The following is a 21224-nucleotide window of genomic DNA, read 5'->3' on the forward strand; positions in this document are numbered from 1 at the left end:
GGCCGGAGGCATGATACCCCTACTGTCCCCAGATGCTTGAACGTTATCTGTGCTGCCAGGAATAGCAAATTTGCCTTCCCTTTGGATGGGGGGAGCCGGCACCTGGAGTTAGCGTGGCGTTTCTGTGCTGTACTGGGAGGGGTGATGGGAAGCAGCTGTGGGTACCGCTGGGTCCCCTGCAGCAGCCGGCGACTCGGAAGCGTTGCTGTGGTGGGTAGCATGAGCTGTGTGTGTTCCCGTGGCGTGCCGATCTTCTCACCTAGCTCCCCTTTAACCGAAACGTGCTTCCCTTGCTAACAAGTGACACACGGACCAGGAGGAGAGAGAGAAAACATGAGATGCCCCAGCCGGAGGTCCTTTCTCCACGTCTCTGGAGGACACAGTGGCACCTGTGGCACCTGTCCCCTGGGCACAGACACCGGCGCAGGGTGCCCTCCATCCAGCATTTTATAGCATTTAAAGCTCAGTTAAAGCGCTGTGCAGAGCCTTGCCTTTTCTTTGAGGTTCTGGTGAAATAGTGCAATGCAGTAGCTGTTCCCCAAGCTGCTCTTGTAATGACAGGTTAGGCTGAGCATTGAATTCAGATTACATTTCGGGTCAAGTACAAGGCTGAGTTTACACTTATTTTTAATAATTATTGTTTCAGTAAAACATTGTTTTTTCCAGCACACGTGTACCAGGCCCATCGCCCTACCACAGAAACAGTGAATTTCTGTGTGTGCTTGTGTGACTTCACCTTTGCATGGAGGCATCTGTGGTGGCCCAAGAGATTGCCACCTTCAGCACGGTGTAGACCTTGTGTTAAGGGCTGATGCAAAGGAAGGAGCTCCTTTGGGGATCCTGAATCCTTCAATCTAGTGAGCTAATGAGCTCTTCAGCTCTGAGACTTGCATCGGTGGGAACCCTGGATTTGTGATCCCAGATGGAGAAAGTGGGGCTGTTGTCCTATGTTCTGCTGGGTATGGACCTCCCTGAGAAACTAACTCACCAAAGAAGAAGTTGTGCACCCTGCATTAACTGCTAAGTACACTTTGTGCTTGATTTTATGCACCGCCTTCTCCCATCTTGGAACGAATCTGCAAACCCTACGGTGGGTTTGAAAGGCGGTGACAGCCCAGCACTCACGCACTGCTCCACTGCACCAAGGTCAGCTTCTTCCTGACGTCTTGAGTGAAGAGGATCATTAATTCATCAGATCAGGATGTGCTCTTCTCTGGATGGAAGCGAACAGAGCTGGACTGGGGAGCCGAGCCAAAATTTTCAGGCCTATTTTTATTCTTTTCTCCATACTTAGGATTGGAAAATTTTCTGATTGCCTCAATCTTGTGAACACCAAATCTGCTCTGCTGAACAACTGTGGTTTTGAGGATGAGTTTTGTGCATGCAGAGGAGAGGCTTTTCTAGTTGGTTTTTTGTCAGTTAGAGGAAAACTGTGAAACTGTTGGTCTCATAATGGCTGAAAAAATGTGGGCATGAATATCTCTGCCTTTATTTTACAGTAAACAACAGCCCCATTTCTTACAGCACCTCAGCCGAGACCAGTCTGTTCGGGGAGTGCAAGCACTTGCACCCCTTTCCTTCCAGTCTAAGTTGCAGTTTTGGGACAGTTTGGGTAGGTCCTTCTTGCTTTCATTAAAACCTACGTGGCTCATTTTCCAGCAAAGTCATAAGCAGATGCTGCCTTGGGGTTGTGGCTGGGCTGTAGCCCCAGCGGCACAGCCACGGGCAGCTGCCGGCAGCCTCTTCCCAGCCCACCAGCAGCCCCTTGTCCTCCCCGTCATCCCTGCGGTGATGCATCCTCCTGCTCACTTGTCACAAGTGTGACCGGAGGCGGCTGCTGTGCTGACTTCGCACCCTCTGGGCACAGCGATGGCATGTGGCACTTGGACAGTTTGACAAGGGCACGCTGGTGGCCCAGAAGGGAGTTTGCAGCAAGCCATGGGATGAGCCCCGTTGGCCTCGACCCCCAATGCAGAGTCCCCAAGCGCACTCTTAAGGAGATGCTGCCCTTCCCGACCATGGGCAGTGCTCTCCGTCCTCCCCCCGACACCTCCAGCTCACATCTTTCTTGGTTGAAAACCTGACTGTGAATATCAACGTTAAATATTTATGGAGCAAGCCCCAGTCTCCCAGGGTCTGAGGGAAGAAACCAAAAGTGGATGTGGGAGCTAATTCAATGGCTTTTAGCACAAAAGCAGGATAGGCAACAGGATGTTTGTTTGTTGTTTTTTTAAATTATTAACGAGGATTCCCGTTATCAGCTTCTTTTTCTTCCTGAGAAAGGAAGGAAACCCATGGTTCCTAGGAGGCAATGATACATGATTTTGCCTCGTTTTGGGACAAAACCTGACATGGACCGTAGGGAATTGGTTAAACTTGACCCCAGAGCGCACTGCTGTTTCTCCTGGGATGCTCCTAGCCTCGTGTCCCTGTTTCCTCTGCCCCATAAGCTGCTCCTTCCCATGCCTCCCCACATTCCCAAGAGCAGCAGGGTTGAGTTTTCCCGTTTGCCTCCAAAACTGGAGCTTCTCTCCACCTAATACACAGCCGAAGCACTGACCTCCAAACATAGCAATGCCAACCGCTAGACTACAGGTGGTGAAACAGCTCTCCTGCCAAAACAGTGCCGTCCTGCTCAGAAACCCCAGCAGCCGCTTGTTTTTTGGGAGGTTCAAAATCCGGTGGTGCAGACAAGTTTCTCTCTCTCTCTTGCTGTCACTCTCTCTCTCTTCCCCCACCGCTCTGCCTTAGGACACTGTTGGAAGTAGCAGCCAAACCCCTCTCCATCCTTCCCGAGCAGTTGCAGTTGGTGGCACAAAGCTGGTTCTAGTTGAAAGGATGGGGCAGTGGGGGAAGTTTCCGAGACAGGAGGCTCTGAAATCACCTCTGCCTGAATATTAATGGTCTTTATTTTCTCCCTCTAGACTCATCCCTCCTCTGAACCAGCTGGAGCTCCTGAGGAACCTGAAGAGCAAATCGGGACTGACATTCAGGTTAGCAGCAGAGTTAAGAGAGCTTGGAAAGCACACACTTTGCAACCTTTTTCTTTTTTTTGTTTTTTTTTTTTCTTTTGTTTTTTTTTTTTCCTTCCTGCCTTTTGCATATGGACAGCCTTGAAGACGTGAGAGGTTTGGGCAGCTGGTTCCCCATGGGTCATTCAGTGACCTCCTCCCCATCCCTCTCCCATGCTGTACATGAGTTTCTTCAGCCTAACTTGGCTCTGGAGTAATATTACAGTGCTTGGCTGAAAATGCAGTCATATTTTCAAAGGGTCTGATCAAGGTAGTGTTCCCAGTTTTCCTCTGACCTTTCTGGTCTTCACCACCCTCAGAGGAGACTCAGGACCACGCTGTGTTAATTAATTCCCCATTCCCTCCAGCCTTCCCTTGCCTTCCCCAAGAGCAGGCAAGGTGGTAGCGGTGAGAAATTTTTTCTAAATTTGCTGTGGCAAGGTATACATGATTGCCCCAGAAGGCCAGGAGTCCTGCAGCTTAAACTGATGCTCGGGAAGGGTAAACCTTGTTTTTTTAAGCAGGTGAGGTTGCCCCGTTTGGTGAATGGGGAGTGTGCAGACCCCAGGAGGGATGGAGAGATGCTGGCCATGCTGGTGGGCATCGCGGCCAGCTGGGGAGGGGTGGGATGGGACCTGCCCTGGGCTGTGTGTCTCTGCAGAGAGTAGAGATCTGTAGACCCATGGGTCAGACTGCAAACTTTAAAATGTGAGTATTTGAGCCAGTGACTGAGGCTGGGCTTCCAAGCTTGTCTGAGCAAGGAGCAGAGGGTGGAGGGGCATTTTTTTAGTCTCTCCAGGCTGCTGCCTTCAGCCTAAGGGAGAGAGGCTGGGGTCTGTGCAGATCTCGGCATCTCAGCAGTCACTGCTGGGTGGAGGCAGGGCCAGGACTGGTACAGCATCATGCTCAGAGGGAATTGAGCTCCTCCTGCCCAGGTCTTCTTGCAGTCCGGTTTGTCCCTTAGACTGTCTGGTGTTAGGGGGGGCAGACCCTTATCTGCTGAGAAACACAGTCTGCTCCCTCTCTTGTGGGGCTGCAGGGTCAAGGCTGCTTCAGAGCCCCAGATTAAATGCAATTTCCCAGTGCAAAGAAGCTGTGAATCAGAGTAGTTGAAGGCAGAGCAGGTTTTCCTCATTGCTGGAGGGAAATGCCACCAACATGCCTGGTCAGTAAAGGTGAGATATTTTTTTCAGTGTGGCCTTAGCTTGGTTTGCAGCGTTATGCCTACCCTTTTGCAGGTGTTCAGCTCACTTTGTCCTCAATGTCAATGATTTTTCAGGGCAATCAAGTGGTTTGGGATCTCAGTAGGAAACCGCATACAAAAATTGTGGCATCCCACTCCCTCTGTGTAGCCTTTGCCAACTACTTTGGCAAAGTAGCTGCCAAAGGCTTTGGAGGCAGAAGCAGAAACCCCACCTGGGGTGTCAGGATGTCAGGGTAGGGGTCCACACTCCTTCCCACCCGTCCCAGCACCACGCATTAGCACAGCGGCGTGAAGCCATGCATCAAAAGATCTGACATTAGCTCTGTCCCAATGGCCAGGAAGGAAAAGCAAATGCACCAGGGTCACGGGAGCCATTCAAATCCTTCCCTATGTGCAGAAACAACTCAGGGCGGTGCATTTCCAAATGAAGGGGGCCACTCTCTGAGCCCACAGAAGTCCTCCTGTGCTCACACAAATCACACAACCATCAGGTGTCTCAGTCATGCGTAGGCACGAGGATGGGTTGGGATAAACTCTTCAACCCTGTGCGTTGTATGTGTCTTCTCTGAGGTTGTGTGAGTCTCCAGTGATCTTCTGCCCGGGCCGGAAACTCCAGGAATTAAGTGCTCCTTTCCCTTTCTTCTGTCCACAACTTCCACTTAGTTGTATTGTTTGGTATTGTCCTTTCGTTATGTTTTAACAGTGAAGCAGCAACATCTTTTGCCACCTGACACCATGCTAATGTACTATTGCTTCTGTTTAAAGGAAAGAGCAGCAGCCTGAACCATCGCCAAGGTCTGTATCACTGCCAACACGCCATTCCCATGCATTACCCGTAGATTTCTATGTACGTGTGTGCGTGTGTGTACCATGTCGTGGCGCCATCGAGGGAAGCATTCTAGGTATTAACGTGCTTTTTCTGTGCTGTGGCAGTCCAATGTATCTACGTGTATGCTGGACCTTAAATCATATCTTCCTTCCAGTCTGCCTCGGGCTGTAGCTGCGAGGATAGCGAGGCTGTGGGGGCTAGAGAGAGCGGTGGGCAGCACGGGCAGAGCTGGCAGACACTTATCCGGGGTGACGGCAGAGCTTTGGTTTATGCTGCTTTTTTTTTTCTTTTGTTGCTGGAGTCATAGCTGAAACAGTATAACGCAGGCTCAATGAGTGCCGATGGGTAGGTGATGCTTTGCCCATGTCTCCATCACCCAACGCCATGCCAGGCGGAGGTGACATGGGAACACGAAGCCATCACCACGTCACCGAGTTAGCAACTTCTCCTGAGCTCCTCTCGCTGCAGGGTACTGCACGGGGCTGCGTGGACCTGCCGCTCCGTGGGACACAGGAGGGGTCTCTGACACGGCACGATGTTGCATGGCAGAGACACCCTTTCTCCTCCCCATTCCCTTTGGCCTCACAACCTCTGGATGAAGCACAGTCCCTGCTCCGTCTTCCCTCCACGCCTCGAGCCCACCGTGCAGAGCGTGCTCAGCCAGGCACCCTCTGAGACGTGGCGAGCACCTTCCAAGGCCAGCCGTAAATCTCACCTACAGGAGAGCTTTTCCCTATTCACATGTCCCAGGGAAAGCAACAGGGCTGGTATTTGGGATACTTTTAGGATACTTTTCATCCCCTTAGAATTACTTAATTCTGGGATTTTTTTTTTTTCCTATATTTTCCCAGTTCTTTTAAGAAGTAATTCTGGGACTGAATCTCATTTTTTTCCTTGGAGGCAAGATGCAAAACTGATGATCTGTGGAGATCATCTGCTTGGCGTTCAGATCTTCCATCTCATATCTCAAAACATAGCTTACAGCCTAAATATTATAAACGCTGAATATGTTTTTCAGAAGTATAACTAGAGCCTGGCGTCTTGCAGAGGTAACTTTCTGCTGTGCCTTTTAGCTTATAAGAGGCCAGAAACTAATTTTTCCCTGGCATAAAATCCAACCAAAGATATCTGGGTAGCTGTGGTGCTGACTAAAGGGAGGAAAATTTCATCCTTCCTTCCTTCCCCTCCGCCTTTTTTCTGTCTTTCATTTGAGCTTTTCTTTGCAAGCAGAACCTCTGTAGCGCTCCATCCACTTTCCTGCCAAATAACCCAAATCTCCAAGATCATGTTTCAACTATCCAGATTTTGGTTTTTTCCTACCTGGGATCTCAGCCTGCGTACCTAGAGCGAAGGCAGCCTCCATCCAGCTTTATTAAAGCAGGGAGCGTTACGTGGGAAGTGCTCTCCGGGAGCAGACCAAGGCTGAAATCTTGGCCACCCTCTCGTGGCATCAGGAGGGTCAGCATTTCATCCCAGGGGCCTGGCTGCTCCGCTGCCCTGTCTCAGCCAGTGACATACTTTGGATGCATCAAAGAGTAAATTCACATTTCTTACAGGCATCTGACTGTGCAATGAGACAAAATCTCTGTTCAACCCCATCAGCTCCATAGCTGAGGAAATCTGAGGACCAATGGTCCCTCGCAGGGTCACATCAGCCAGCACCCCTGCAATCACGGGCACAAGTCTTATTTCTGAGGCACTGGTTTTATTTCTCCTTTTTGAATCTCAGTCCTCTCTTGCAGGGTTCATTTTCACCAGTTAAAACACTAGGTTGGATATAATACTTCTTCGTAGAGGTTGCAGGTTTTTCCCTGTTCATTTTCTACATTGTTTTCTTAATCTTATGTCACAGAAAGAAATAAATATAGCCTTTCACTGCCCTTTTTCAGAGTATTTTTTACTATATATAGCTCCTTCATCAGGGTCGTTTCCAAATGCTGCTTTCCTGCTCCTGTAGTGTATCTGTCTCTTGTGACACTGATGGGTTTTGTTGCCCTCTGTTGTAAGATGCTAAACCTGAACCCGGGAGTGCTTAAGCTGAGGATCTGCAGCTGCCATGTATATGGCGTTAGAGTACTTTCCATATTGTTTAGTTCAGCTGCCGTAGCAGAACCAATTCCTTCTGTGTTTTGGTAGGGCAGTATCAATTCTATCTGCTCCCACTGCCCTTTTCCGTCTGATAATGTCTCAGACCTCAGGAAGGAATTTTGCACAGTAGTCCCTTATATTCAGGGGGCCTCAAATCACCTATTTTCCCAAGTAAAAGTTTCTGGATCTTTTACCTTCGCATCTCAAATCTCCCACCCACTTTAATTTCCAGCAGCCTCCCGCTGATGGAGGTGTGTCATCCTGCCCTTAGAAAAGAAAAACTCGTCCTGTTTCTCAGCCTACCCAACAGTTAATCATCCAGCCGTGGTCTGTCGCTGATGACTGTTTCACTTAGGAAACTCCTCAGGATGAATCGTCTTTCATAGCAGACCCCAGCACCACAATTTTACTGCTTCAGCTGGTAACGGATTTGCCACTTTCCATTTCCATCAATGTAAGGAAATATACAGTCTCTCAAATGGAGATAGCTGGATCTTCCTCCCGTTGCCGTTATGTGTAGGGAGTGGCTGATTTCCTATATCCCTCTTTCCATAACTGATACACCACAAAGTCCTTACGGCAAACAGAACAGAAACAGCTTTTTCACTATTTTGCATCTTAATACTTTTTAAGTTAGGGAAGGAATGCTGGCACGGCTCATGGGAATGCGCTGTGCAAGACAAACATTGCCTTGCAAGGTCCGGGAGCATCCCAAACGCGGGGCAGCTCTCGGGGTCTTGCCCGTGCACCAGCAGCGATGCTGCCCTCAGACTCCGGTGCTGCTGTAGCCGTCCTGATTTCTGCCGAGATGGCACTGGGAGAGCTGCTGCCCGGGGTGGGAGGACATGGGGAGGAGATGGGGTTAGCGTGGTGGAGGCTCGGGGTCACCTGGAATTACTCGGGTGGCTTTTGATTTGGTCTTGGCGTAAAATGGGATGGCTGATCTGAGAGACAGGTTACGTCCTTTCTCTATCACTTCTGTTTTGTTTTTCACCGCGAGCTTGTCTGCATTCATCTATGACCGAGTGCCGGGAAGCTGTGTGCTGACCTGTGCCGTGGGACAGGAGCTCACCTCCCCGTGACATGGAGCCCAGGCTGTGATGAGCAGAAAAGATGCTGGCCTTTTTCTACATGCTACGTACCTCTTCCCCCTTTTTATTTTCCTCCCTATTTAAAAACTACTTACAGAGCCTCCTCTGTTGCCTGTCGCTTTGGGTGCTGTGTCCACCCTACCACCTGCCTTGGCCAGGAGAAGTGGCCATCACGCCTCCGAGACCACGCTGCTCTCATGCAGGGTCCAAACATGAGTCCTCTCTGCCTCGTAACACCAGGGAAGGAGGGCTGCTCTGTGGTGGGGCTTTTTGCACCCCTCCTGCGGCAGAAAGCCAGCAAATCAGAGTGGTCACGGGGTTTGATTACTCCTATGTTAATCAGGCTGGAAATTCGCTGTGGCATCTCGTCTCTGTTTATTTTGTCTTCTGATTGTAATGTCAAAAAGACAAACATATGGCTAGCCAGGACTACGGAGGCTCCTATAGGAAATGTGTGCTTCAGATGCTCTTTAACAGATGGTTTGATAAACATCTGAAGGCATGCATGACCACATTTCTTCCTCTTGTATTTTCCAAAATATGATTGGGTGAAAAGCTAAAAATTAATGAACCAAGTGATCATCATAATACATTGATATCAGAGAAAAAGAAACAGAAGGATTCCAGGGAACTGGGAAGCTAAAGCTCAGATTACTTTGTCCAGCATGAGTTCAGTCCTGTAGGTAATGAGAGGAACCTCTTTGGAAGGTTGTCCTCAGCTGTGGTTTGTCCTTGACCCTAATGAACTCAGCAGGACCTTGTCCATTATATTGAGTGAATGCTGGACTGGGCCACCTTGTAATGTGTATGTATATCTGTGCGTATATCTATATATCAATGTATGTATATGTCTGTCTGAGATACACACAACATTTATATCGCTGTTCAGGGGTGTGATGAAGGCTTTGGTACACACTGGAGGATGCCTTTGGTTGACTCAGTGGGCCCCTGCTCATCCAGCCTAGGGTGTCCGAGGTGTCACTAACCGCTACTGCCCGTGGAAGTGGGTGTCAATCAGAGGAGCCCGATGGGCCATGTTAGCCTGGGTTGGCGTTTGACCTTCTAACCGATTAAACTGGTGTCAGAGACTCATGCTGGGACTCACAGTAATCTGGAAATAATCAGTTGCCTTTAGGGGAGCGGATTATTTGCACAGAAGGGACTGCATCTTTCCACAGGGACTGCAGAGGAGACTAAGAGGAGAGTAACCCACGTGTCTCCCTGAGGCTCTGCATGCTGAATATCCCACTCCCACGCCGCAATGCTCAGACCCCAGCTCCAGAACAGCCCCGGTAGCACCACCGGTCCCCGGGGCTCCCTGGGGATGCGGGGTCCCATTGCGGGTGGCCAAGGAGTCCCCAGGATGCAGAGGGTGTCGGCTGAGCTTGCACGGGATGCCACGAAGCAGAAGGAATTCCTGCAAATTCCTTCTGTGTGTGCCCGCGAGCTCCTCCGATTGCCGAGTTCAAGGGTAAAACGAGATTGGGTTTTTATGCCCTTCAGCCTTTCCAGTCTGTCCATGAACTCAGCAAGTGATGCCCGCTGGTGGCTGGTGGCCAGGTGGGATGATGGGGGCCACGTCATTACCCTTCCGCAGGTAGAGGGCTGCTCCATGGCGTGGAGGACCCTGGTCGTGGTGGCAATCTCCTGGCAGGGCAGTGCCTGAGCAGCGATTTGGGATGGGTTCACGGGAGATGTGGTGGTGCCTCAGCAAAGCCAGTGACTCCCCAGAAGTGGTAGGGCCTGTCTAAAAAGCATTACAAAAAACAGATGCGTGAACACAGATGTTCAAATCCCTTCCCATAAGGGACTGCACCACACCCCGTTTTTTTCTATTTTTTTAAAATACCAGGCTTAATATAATGCTATTTCCTGTATGAGAAGTGCAAATAATTCACAGATTAACTAGCTTTCATTGTGAGGGTTTTTTTGGAAAAAAAATAAAAAAAAAAGAAGAAATTTGAATCTTTTGGATGTTGTTGGACAAAACGAGTTAAAGTTTTGGCTCTCCATGGCTTAGATGATTAAAAAAAAAATGTCTTTTTTATCTATTTAGAGGAAGAAGAGAGTACTTTTTGTTTCCAATGCAGATGAAAAAACTTCCTGCAGGACTCAGTCAACTGTAGATGAACTGACGCCACCAATTCAATGCAGAATGCGTCATTTCTAATAATGACATTTATTGACCACAATGAGACAAATTTCAGAAACCCCCTTGATTTTTTTTTTCCCCCTATTTAACGCTCAAACAGAAAAATCCTGTCATGAACCCGGCCCTCAAAACACCTGTCTTTTAAACCTAGAGTCAGTAATCAAAAGTTTCCTGTCTGGCATTTGCTTTCAGGTCTAATTTTTACTCTCCCCTCATTTCCAGTAAAAGCAAACCGTGCAGAGAGTCACTATGCGGATGCTGCTCAGGAAACTCTAGGTACCACGGGAAATGCGTCGCACGGAACTAATCAAAAGCTGCACGGCTCATTCTCCCTCTACCCTGCTACCACCCGTTCTGATCACTTCTCTGCTTAATAGAGGTACTAGATGAGTAAAAAAAAGGTGAAAGAGCCTCCCCATTGCCCGCTCAGAAACTAGAGGCTTCCTTGTCTGCTAATCATGCAGAATATGTGATTCAAAGAGACGAGGATGGGGAATTTGGTCTGGGCTAGCAAGCCAGTGTCTGCTCAGCAATGAAGGAGGCCAGGAACTGAAGTTTCACAAATGATGGAAAATTTAAAAAAATAAAAAATAAAAAATAAAAAAATTCAAAATTTTTAAAAAAGACTCCTTCCTCCCTGTCACTCCATCCCTCCTCAAGGTCCAGGGGATCCTTGCAAATTGAATTGCACTGTACAGCAATATCCAGTTAGTAGCATGAGAAATACCAGCTTCCTACCTCTGCTCAATCACCATTCCTTTGGCTCTCCGAACACTACAAATTGACCTTTCCTAGTCTTGTGGCCTTTGGAAGCCATGGCTTGCCTATCTAGCACCTCTACTACGCAGCTAGAGAAGGACTAATCTCAGCCTGTCCCACCAGACGTAGGGGATACGGGTTCCCCTTAGCGTTGACATTGGCATTGTGAATGGTTCTGTTTCTAGATCCCGTGGGGAACAGATAGCTAGAGCAGAGGGTTTCGTACGAGCAGTGTTTTTATCTTTTTCATCAAGCTGACAATTGTTAGGCGGCTTCAGAGAATTCCCAGTGAGCATCCCTTAGTGCACCCATCTAATGGCCATAAGGGTACACAGACACATAGATCTTATTTTACTTACGCATAAATACGTCTACTTCCACGCCTGCACTGGAAGAGTCTCTTCCCCCGCCCCAGACACTGCTTCTCAGCAGCAAACGTGCACCTTCTTGAATTACCAACGCCCAGAGTTTGCATGCTGTGAATGCTGGCAGGTGAACCCCATCAGCTCTTCCTCCCACAGCCAGGCAGGTGGAAAGCCCAGGAGTGGCAGGGCACTGAGTGATGCCGCATGTTTGTGAAATCGGATTTTTGCATGCTCTTCTTTGGAGTCCGTTTTAATTCTCAAAATCACCAGTCTCTGTCTCCCTCAGAAAGCCAACAAACTACAGTTTTAAAAGTATGAAACTACAGTTTTAAAAGTATATGTATCTCTGATTTTCTCCATTAATTGTTCCAACTTGTATCTTTTCTTTTCTTGCTATTTTTTTTCCCTGCTGGCTATTTTTATTATCTGTCAATCTAGAGGCTAGGACTCATGCCTGAGACTTGCGTGTACTTGTGCTCAGAAGTAGTGTGGTAAATCCCATCTCTGAATGGGTAACAAAGAGGAAGGGGCATGATCTATATTTCATAATAAGTAGTTCTCCATGGTAGGACATCCCCTGTACCGGGATAAATAGCCCGAATCTTTGAGTTAGCCTCCTGCTATGTGTTTTGACAGTACTGTGGCCTTCCTTGAAGTTTATCCTTGAAAGAACTGGTTTAAATATTGGGTGATCACCAGTTGCACAGACAGCACTTCCGTACATTTCCAAATGGCAAAGATTTGGTCAATAGTCTACCTGAAAAATATACCATTACTTTTGTAGTGTTTCCATTTGCCAGGTGAGGTTGTTTTATCCTTGGAGGCGGAGGCGTAGGGCAGGCAGGGACTCCTCCCCAGAGAAAGTCTCCTTTCAATTGCTCAACGTCGAGGTTGGTTTTGGCAGAGATTAAAACAAGCAGTGATATTCGTAGTGCTGTCCTCTCACCTGTCCGTGTCCAGTTCTGTTTTCTGGAAAATCAGCCACTCTGATCTTACTGTCTTCCTTGCATGTCTTCCTAGGCATGAATTTTTAATCGGTAAAGCCAGTATAATTTTTTCTAATTTCTACCGAATTCCTTCCCGCTGTGGTCCTCATTTCATCTCCTCCATCTTGAGTTCTGCAAGGGAAAGGGAGGGTGAAACAAATTATTTTCGCAAGATCTTCTTAATCCGTTGGAGACCCTGAGAAGGAGGATTACAGACTGTGGTTCTTCCAGTCAAAAAGGAGTCTTGAACTTTGGAGTAGCTACAAGGGCATCTTTGTTACCTGCATCCATCCTGAATGTAGTGTTATACACACTGTGCTTTAGTAAAACTATAGGTTAACTGTGAAGGGACATAAAAATAATTCAAATGTCTTGTTTTCCTGGACCCTTGGGCTGCCTGCCTGCAACCCCCCACTGCACAAACTCTTAGGGGCAGATGCCAGCACTTTGATGCATCTAAGGCTGAATGCTAAAAGCCTTCGTCTAGGATGCATATAACAAAATAACAGCAAATGATGAGGCAATCATGGACAACTCAATGTAGGTAAATTAATGGAGAACTCCTTAGAAGCCGTGGTTTCTTAATGCACTAAACCAATGATCTCTAGTCAATAAATGCAATAATGCATGCATTTTTAGACAGTAACATAACTATACCAAGCCAGATTAGCAAGTCTATCATATTCTGCTTTGTAAGAGACTTTCCTGGCATCTACTCGGAGAGATGAAGGCACCACAGAGACCTGACAGCGGGAAGAAATGGCACCCAGACCAGAGAAGGAAAGGTGTTTGCAGAGCCCTTGACTGGCCTGTGGGTCTGGGTGTAGCGTGTTTCTTAAAGTCTTGTTTAGGAATAATGATCCAGCTCGAAGATGCAATCTAGCTGTTTTGCTTTGCTCCTGAAATGCAAAACAGCTGAGCTGGCAAATAGCACAAGGTTGCTAGAAGATGCAGGATATGTGTGATGTGGTGTTCGACAGCGCTCAACATCAGGTTGGGCATAAAAGGCTGTGTGTTAGGAAGAGAGAGGTGATGGTATAACAGCAATGCTGCATAATACCAAAGGCCAAGGTTGAAGACGCATACCTGGCTGCAGTGTCCCTTCACTCACCCGAGGCCCCATGCTCAGCCAGGCTTACGTGGTGGCTGCAGGGATGGTGCAACTCTGGTCTTTCCCATTGCAATTTCAATGACTCCCTTCAACCCAAGTCTAACACCGTGGTTGTGGACAAGGAAGACGAGGGAGTACTCACCATGACATTGATCACTGGCTGACCTTTTGTCTTCCTTATGCCCAGGTTGCTCTGCTTCTAGAAACTCCATTCTCTGGGCTGAATTCACCTTTGCAATGGCTTTTCTGAAATCACTGGAGGCAAACCAGGCTTGAGCCTGGTCTCTCTTGGTTTCTGCTCTAGTCATGGCAAGTGTTGCACACACAGATGTATTTTCCTTTCCTCCATGTCTCCAGTGACTGGTTTCTGCCTCAGGTGACACCTGCGACCAGACTGGAGCCCAGTGATAGCCACAAAGACTATCATTCACTCCTGGCACTCCTGCCTGGTTTTAACAAGCTGTTCTCATATGCCATGAGCTCAGCACAAACTCTGGATTAAAAACCAGCCTCATTTCCCAACAGGAGAGAGCCTCTTTCTCCTGGCCATAGCTTTTCAGAAGAATGAACACTGTTACTGGTTGGGTTCGTATGCAGAGATGGACCTGAGTCCATGTTAGTCTAACTCAGTTTGGCTAATGTTTGCTGCCTACAAAATGAAAGGAGAAAATGAAACCATTGCTTAAGCGTAGTTTAAAATCAATGACAAAAAGTTACAGGTGATACTTTCTATTGATCCAAAATTACTGCTAACGTAATGAGTCCATGTTTTTTAAAAGTGCTGATTTAATACTATGGAGGGCTGTGGAATGAACCCCAAACCAGAGCGTTTCAAACAGGAGCTCAAACCCCCAGCATCGTAAGGAGGCTGATGGTAGCTCATTTGAAGGTTAGTTCTCATGCCTTTTGCTGCTGAGTGCTGGGCTGTTTGGACCTAAATGAACCTAAATGCAAAGCCCACTAAAGCAGTGAGCATCTTTCTATCAGCTGTGGGACCATGGATTGGTCTGTACGTGTTCATCCAACGTGGGCTCTCGTTTTCTGACTGGCAGCAGAGAAAAAGTCGACTCAGTTTCTATCCTTTGTTAAATTCAAGTGAAAAGCTGAAAGTTTTGTAAACCTTCCCCAAAGTCAGCCTGGAAACATTATAATTTTTTTGTTATCGAATATGTTTTTAATAGGTGCCAACTGAAGATCTAGGAACTAAAGCATACCCTATTACGCTGTTACGGCTTCCCATAATCTTTGTCTCTGGTTGCAAACCCACAGTTTTCTTTCCCTTCCCTTCCTCCTGGAACGAGCAGGGCGCCTGCCCCGTGCTCGCGCCGCTCTTAGCTATCACGATTGCAAGCTTCAGTTCATGTTGTCGTGTGTGGCTGGATTACTGCTTTCCTCATATTCATGTCACCAACACATACACTTTCCACCGAACTGAGGCTCATTTACCATCTGCCTGAGTGACATCTAAATGCCACTTCTCCGAGACACTCTGCGTCACTCTGCATGACTTTCTGGTTGAAGGAGAACATGATCTTGGATTAGCTGACAACATATATCTCTATATATGTCTATATTTATTTTGGACACTTTCCTACCAGCTCCTGCAGACCCCAACAGCATCCTCCTCTGCAGGGATTGTACTTGCATGTGATTCCAGGTGTCATTTCCAATGAGAGAATTGCATGGCAGAAGGAAAAATTCGATTAATTATTCATGTTGTCTCATGTCATCTGTGTTAAAACAAAGATGTTACATCAGGTGTTGGGTTTTTTTCTGAGTAGTGAGTACTCAGGAGCAAAACCCACCCAGATCTTTATTGTTCATCAAATTTCTATGAGATTTTTTGACGTGTAAAAGCAGTGCATCTCATGCTATCAGGCTGGAAACTCTTTGCTCATGTACCTCACTGAGTTCAATGCTTTCTTTTTTGCCTTTTGTGATTCTTGCAAACATTTACAGCGCATTTATTGTGGGAATGGAAAAGGGGCCCCAAAGAAAAGGCCCTGCTTTAATCAGTGATAGGCAACTGGTTTCGTGCTGAGATCAGTGATGGGAGCAACTCTGCAGAGGATGAGGCACAAAGAGATTGCTTTGAATTCTGAATATTGGTGTGTTGCTGATTCTTTTATATAAAAGTTATTTTTAAAAAGGACCAGGTAGTTCAAAGTATTAGTACTACTGAAATGCAGTAGATTCCAGGAATATTCTTCTGTAAAATCAACTAAAATAAAGAAAAATCCAATTGGCCTATTTAGGATCAAATGACAAATAAAATTTCAATCTGGTTTCTAATCCAAGAAACGCAGAATGAGAATTGCTTTTAAACCTTTGGCTCATTATGTATGATGATTTTGGTAGCATTAGTGACTAAGGCTTACATCCAGAAAGGTATTTAGGCACATGCTTGTTCCTAGATTCCTGTGTGGGTTTGTACCTCTGATCTGATTTTCAGCTACGCTGAACATCTGTTGGTCCCATGCCTTTCAGACAGGCTCTGCCGGTGGGCAGCACACTGGAAATTAAATCTCCAGTACTTACCTACACAGTTTCACTGAATTAAAACCGCATCATTAATTGGGTTAATTCTGCCTTTTCTGTCTTGGTCATGAACAAATTTTATTTTCTTTCAAATTTATCTTTCAACTCGAAATTGTTGCCCGGCCAATGGCCACAGATAACCCTGCTCTGCAGCCCAGGAGCTGCTCTCCCCGTTCCCTGGGCATTGCATCAGGGCAGCGGTGCCTCCTCGGGATCACGCTGTGCAACTCCGGAAAATGCTGCCTAAGCACCTTTCTCTCCCTGTAAATGTTCGACATCTTGCAATGTAAAGTGACTTTGTAAAAATAGCACCTTCTTACTCGACAAATCTGCTCCCTGTGTGTCTTCGAGTCACATCTTCTTCCTTTACTGACAAAAATGAATGTCTGTTCCCGTCAGCACAGTACAGCTGATACGGCTGGGGAAAAGGGAGCTGCATTTTGCTTTGCTTCAAATATCAGCAGCTGAGTTCCGATTGAAGAACCTCGTGCCAGTTTTGAAGGCAAAGGAGGACTGTTTGCCTCTGAGTTTTAAGGTGGCGTTGCTGAGAGACAGAAAAAAACAGGTCTTTGGTTGGTGACCTGGAAATCTGATGTGGAAATCAAAATTTCTGCAATGTTGTTCCCGCAAATTGAGTCAGAGCATTTGCAGCAAAATGATGAGTGGCCACTGCAGTGGTACAGAGTATCGGGAATTACATCCATGGTTTCACTCAGTTTCGATTTGCCTACATATAAAATATTAGCTACCTGTGCAAGTGCCTTGCACTGGTTGTCTAACCTCTATTAGTGTATTTTAATAATCAATGACTATTCAGAAAATATCAAATTAACCAAAACTATTTGCAGTTTGGTTTCCCCGATGCTGTCTCTATAAAGTTTGCCCTTTCATAAAGATTCACAAAATCTTTTTGTTTTGCAATTTCCATGTGAAAATTCATCATCTTCATTTGGGCGAAAGTTTTTAATTACGGATTTCAGAATTTGGAAAATAATTAGAATTGGGTCAACAGACTATTTCTCAGTGAGATCATCTCTGTTTCTGGAGGGATCTTCTTTTCAAACCATAATTACAAGGTTTTAAGGAAATGGGATTGTAATAGAAAAACAGCAATAAAATGCTATATTCTGAAGTTGTAAACTTTTGCTTTGCCTGTTTATGACACCCGTAGCAGACCTGCAGATAGATGTTAGCTAGCTTTTAGATTGAACCTTTATAGGATACAAAGGAGCTGCACATTTAAGTGTGAACGTATTTAAGTATATGTTAAGTTAAGTATTTAAATATATGACTGGAAAAAGAGGAACTCTTCGGAATATATAAAAGGGGCAGATTGTGTTTTAAGAGGGAGGAAATACAGGAGCTGAAGAAAGGGGAAGGACAGGTCTGAGCACCAGAAGTGAAGTGTTTCCAAGAAAGTTACAAGTTTAAGATAAAGGCCTTTTTTATTGGTATTTTCTTATTAGATATAGGGTTTTGGAAGGCAGTTGTGAAAGAAAAGCCTCCTTGCTCGTGATCGGAGCCGATCAGTGATTTAAGGAATCATAACCTCATTGTTTAACGTCATTCTGTCCCACCAGCCCTGGCATCCCACGAGGGGCTTCTGTTTCTCATTGTTTAACATCATTCTGTCCCGCCAGCCCTGGCATCCCACGAGGGGCTTCTGTTTAAGTCCTCATTATTTTCTCTCTCTTAATAATCATTCCCATTTCACTCAGAAAATAAATATATATTTAAAAAAAATAGCCAACAGCAAAACTACATCTCACTGCTGCTTGGAAGTGCTCTTGGTTTCTAATGGCTGGTGGGGAAGGACTGCGTGGTTTCCAGAATGACTCCTCCTGCTGTCTCCTTTTTGTCTTTGTTTCAACGTGTTTCTCTGAACAGTCAGAAGGTCAGTTTGAAAGATCGTGTCTTCTCCAGTCCCCGCGGTGCTGGCACCAAAGGGAAAGGCTCTCCACAGGCTCAGGGCATCCGGAGGTCCCCCAGCGCTGACCAGAGCATCGAGGACAGCCCGAGCAAAGTGCCCAAGAGCTGGAGCTTCGGAGACCGCAGCCGAGCCCGGCAAGCTTTCCGCATCAAGGGAGCGGCCTCACGGCAAAACTCAGAAGGTGAGGGCTTGGGGTGCCGGGCTGGACCCCAAATCCCCAGCTGGCCCTGACGTCCTCTCCCTCCCCACCTAAGAAGGGCAGAGCCGCCAGCCTGGGTGCTTACATAGATCTCCTTCCCTTTCCAGCTTGGAGTACAATAAGAGATAAGAAAAACCCTGCTGACTCCCATGATAATGTATATATTTATGTATATAGGGATGGGGAAAGGAGAAAGTCAGGCATCTAGAGATGGATGAGAGCTGCAGTTGGCATTGCTGGATGTCACCATAACACGTCTTGGGAAATGCTCCCATCGGGATGCTCAGCAAAGATATCTCTGGTGCTTCCCCCTGGGATTGCTGTTTCGGATCCGACTTGCCTTTTCTCGCACGGCACCAGCATGGGAAATAGTAACGCGTTGTCTTTATTCCTCCCTCTCCCAAACCCAGAAGCAAGCCTTCCCGGAGAAGACATTCCCGATGAGAACAAAAGCTGCAACTGCGAGTTTGTGACGGAAGACTTGACACCGGGACTGAAAGTCAGCATCAGGGCAGTGTGGTAAGAGAGGGAGAGGGGGGAAGCGGTCCGGAAAAATAAATAACAGGGAAAAAAAAGAAATTTAAAGTCCAAGCAGAGGTGGCAAATGTTGAAATGTCTGTGCTGCAGGCTGTTTTTCCCCTGGGTGGCCTGCCCTCCTTTACAGAAAATTCTGCCAGAAAGGGCAATTTTTGCTTAGGGAAGGAATAAATGGAGAAACAGGAAAATCCCCTGCAGGGATGCATCCAAATGATCGTTCTCCCCAGCTTTGAGATTTAATGCTGACACTTATAAAAGCAGTGCAGAGAGGACACTCACACAGCTGATAGTCCAAGGGGCATCGGGGACACCCCATCGCAGACAGGGCTTCAGCCACGAGCCCCTGCAATCCCCTTCCTGCCTCCTATTGCCGCATCCTCTCCCAAACCCGCAGGGTTGGGATTTATTCCATTTTCCTTCCAAAGCAGCTCCCTGCGGTGTTTTTTATCTGCCACTAAGCAGGTCAGGCTGCAGCCCAGGCACTATATTTTGCCTTTCCTCTCCCTCTCCTGCAGCATTATGAGATTTCTCGTTTCCAAGCGCAAGTTTAAGGAGAGCCTTCGGCCCTACGACGTGATGGATGTCATCGAGCAGTATTCAGCCGGTCACCTGGACATGCTCTCTCGGATCAAAAACCTTCAGGCCAGGCAAGAGACCCCTCTCTTTGCTTCATTTTTTCACTGTTTTTTGTTCATTGTGGAGGTATTGCCAGGAGAGAGAAACTTTCCTTTGCAGCTACAACTTATTCTTTTTCTTCCTAAGAGAAAGCCTCAAGGGAAACATCAATGCTTGTGGCTGGAACCCACAGGGATGAGCAGGACAGGGACTGCAAACGGTGGTGTTATCCCACTAAAACTGTCTTAGTGCCCACCCCAGGACATACACACAGAAGTCACGGCTCATCCTCCTACTTTACTTTGGGAGTTTCTGCCATGATAGTGTATCCCATAGGTAAGGCAGGTGCGTATCTCTGTGGTCCTCCTGGCAGGATAGCAAAGGGTTGGTGCCCCAGTCTTGAGGCTAATGTGGCTAATTTGGTACCTTCCTGGGAGTGATACAAAATAAAATCTGGTGTGCTGGATGTGACCCTGCTGCTACGGGTGGAGGGGACAGCGAGGAAGCAGCGGCTTCTCCAGCTGTTGGGGCCACTAAGCTGTTTTAGGAGGAATTCCTCCTCAAATGGCACAGTCTGACAAAAATACACGCAGATGGGGATTTCTCATCCAAGCCCACCGATGTAGGTGTGGTTTAGCCGAGCTGCATTTCAGCCTCTGTGCTCAAATTTTAGGGGGAGATGAGTTAGTTTTAATAGGGGAAGAAATGTGAAAAAGGGACAAATGGAACCGAGAAGGGCATTTAAAATTTCATTTTCCGCTACGATCACTCAATTATTTCTCCTGCAAAAAGACACAGATTAATTTGGTCCCCTGAACAGAGGATCTGAGCTAAATCTTTTTGTCTAACCACTGCTCCCTTAGCCCTGATGTCCCATGTTGAAAACCAAACCCCAACACCCCCCGGCTGTGCCAGCTCAGCAGAAGTAGCCCCAGTTCTGCCGAGCTTGAAGGACACCCAGAACAGAGCCAGGGCTTGGCCATAGGCTATCTCCAGTCAAAATAATATACCATTTACTTTTACACTTGGAGAATGAAAGTATTTCCCTCCATAGCTATGGCAGCCCAGCTTCCTCTGGGAGCCATGGGGGAAGTTTTCCTTTAATTTCAAACCCATCTAGGTCCCTGGCAGAGTCAGCAAATGTGCAAAAAAAAGTGTTTGGGTATGCAAACAGCTAATATGAACCCCAGGAATGGAACAGGAAAATTGTCTTAGGTAAAAGAGGAATCTCTCTTCTGTTAATCTCTCGGAGACCATTTTAACTCTGCTATTTTTGATGTTTAAGCAGCAGAGGTAACTTTCTCAGCATTGCTGCACACTGTGCGTTTCCCATTTCCAGATATGCAGCCAGAAGGTAAATTCTCCCTTGCGATGGAGACTAAAATATCCCGGAGAATTTCCTCTCTTTGAGCCTCTCACCCCCTTTCAGTATGAATTCAATGATTATAGATCCAAGATGTGCAGCTGAATCTGGAGAGGGAAGAGGAGGAGCAGGGGATTTATATTTCCTAACTTTAATAACCTGAAACGTGAAGCCTCCAGGCTGCCTTCACAGTGGGTAGTGAACCCTTGGGGTTGTCATCTCCTCTGGCTCCAGGTGAGACACCTGAGTTTTCAGCACCCGGAGCTGGTGCAGCAGATTGCCTCACCATCCATGCAAGTCTCCCATTGCCAATCGTTCAAGGTGATGTGCTGCAAAGATGGCGTGGTTTGGTTGGCTGTTTTTTGAGGTGGCTGGGGCAAGGAATTGCAGCTTTCAAAGACCAAACTCAATTCTCCTCTTAGCTGTACCCATGGGACTGCGAGGCT

The 21224-nt window shown here is 47.1% G+C and overlaps 1 protein-coding gene across 5 annotated transcripts in view; it reads left to right on the forward strand.

Moving 5' to 3' along the window:
* Positions 1-21224, forward strand: part of KCNQ2 (potassium voltage-gated channel subfamily Q member 2) — a 67978-nt gene that overhangs the window by 38053 nt on the left and 8701 nt on the right. For 3 of the 5 annotated variants that reach the window (XM_072879076.1, XM_072879078.1, XM_072879079.1), the window contains 5 exons: positions 2925-2993; positions 4981-5010; positions 18022-18245; positions 18674-18782; positions 19316-19447. In XM_072879076.1, the coding sequence (XP_072735177.1) occupies positions 2925-2993; positions 4981-5010; positions 18022-18245; positions 18674-18782; positions 19316-19447 (564 nt within the window). Of the gene's footprint in view, positions 1-2924; positions 2994-4980; positions 5011-10597; positions 10652-18021; positions 18246-18673; positions 18783-19315; positions 19448-21224 lie in introns of all 5 variants that reach the window. The other 2 variants (XM_072879077.1, XM_072879080.1) reach the window with 2 other exon arrangements.

The sequence above is a fragment of the Ciconia boyciana genome, chromosome 14 (assembly GCF_034638445.1).
Source record: "Ciconia boyciana chromosome 14, ASM3463844v1, whole genome shotgun sequence".
NCBI classification, from domain to species: domain Eukaryota; kingdom Metazoa; phylum Chordata; class Aves; order Ciconiiformes; family Ciconiidae; genus Ciconia; species Ciconia boyciana.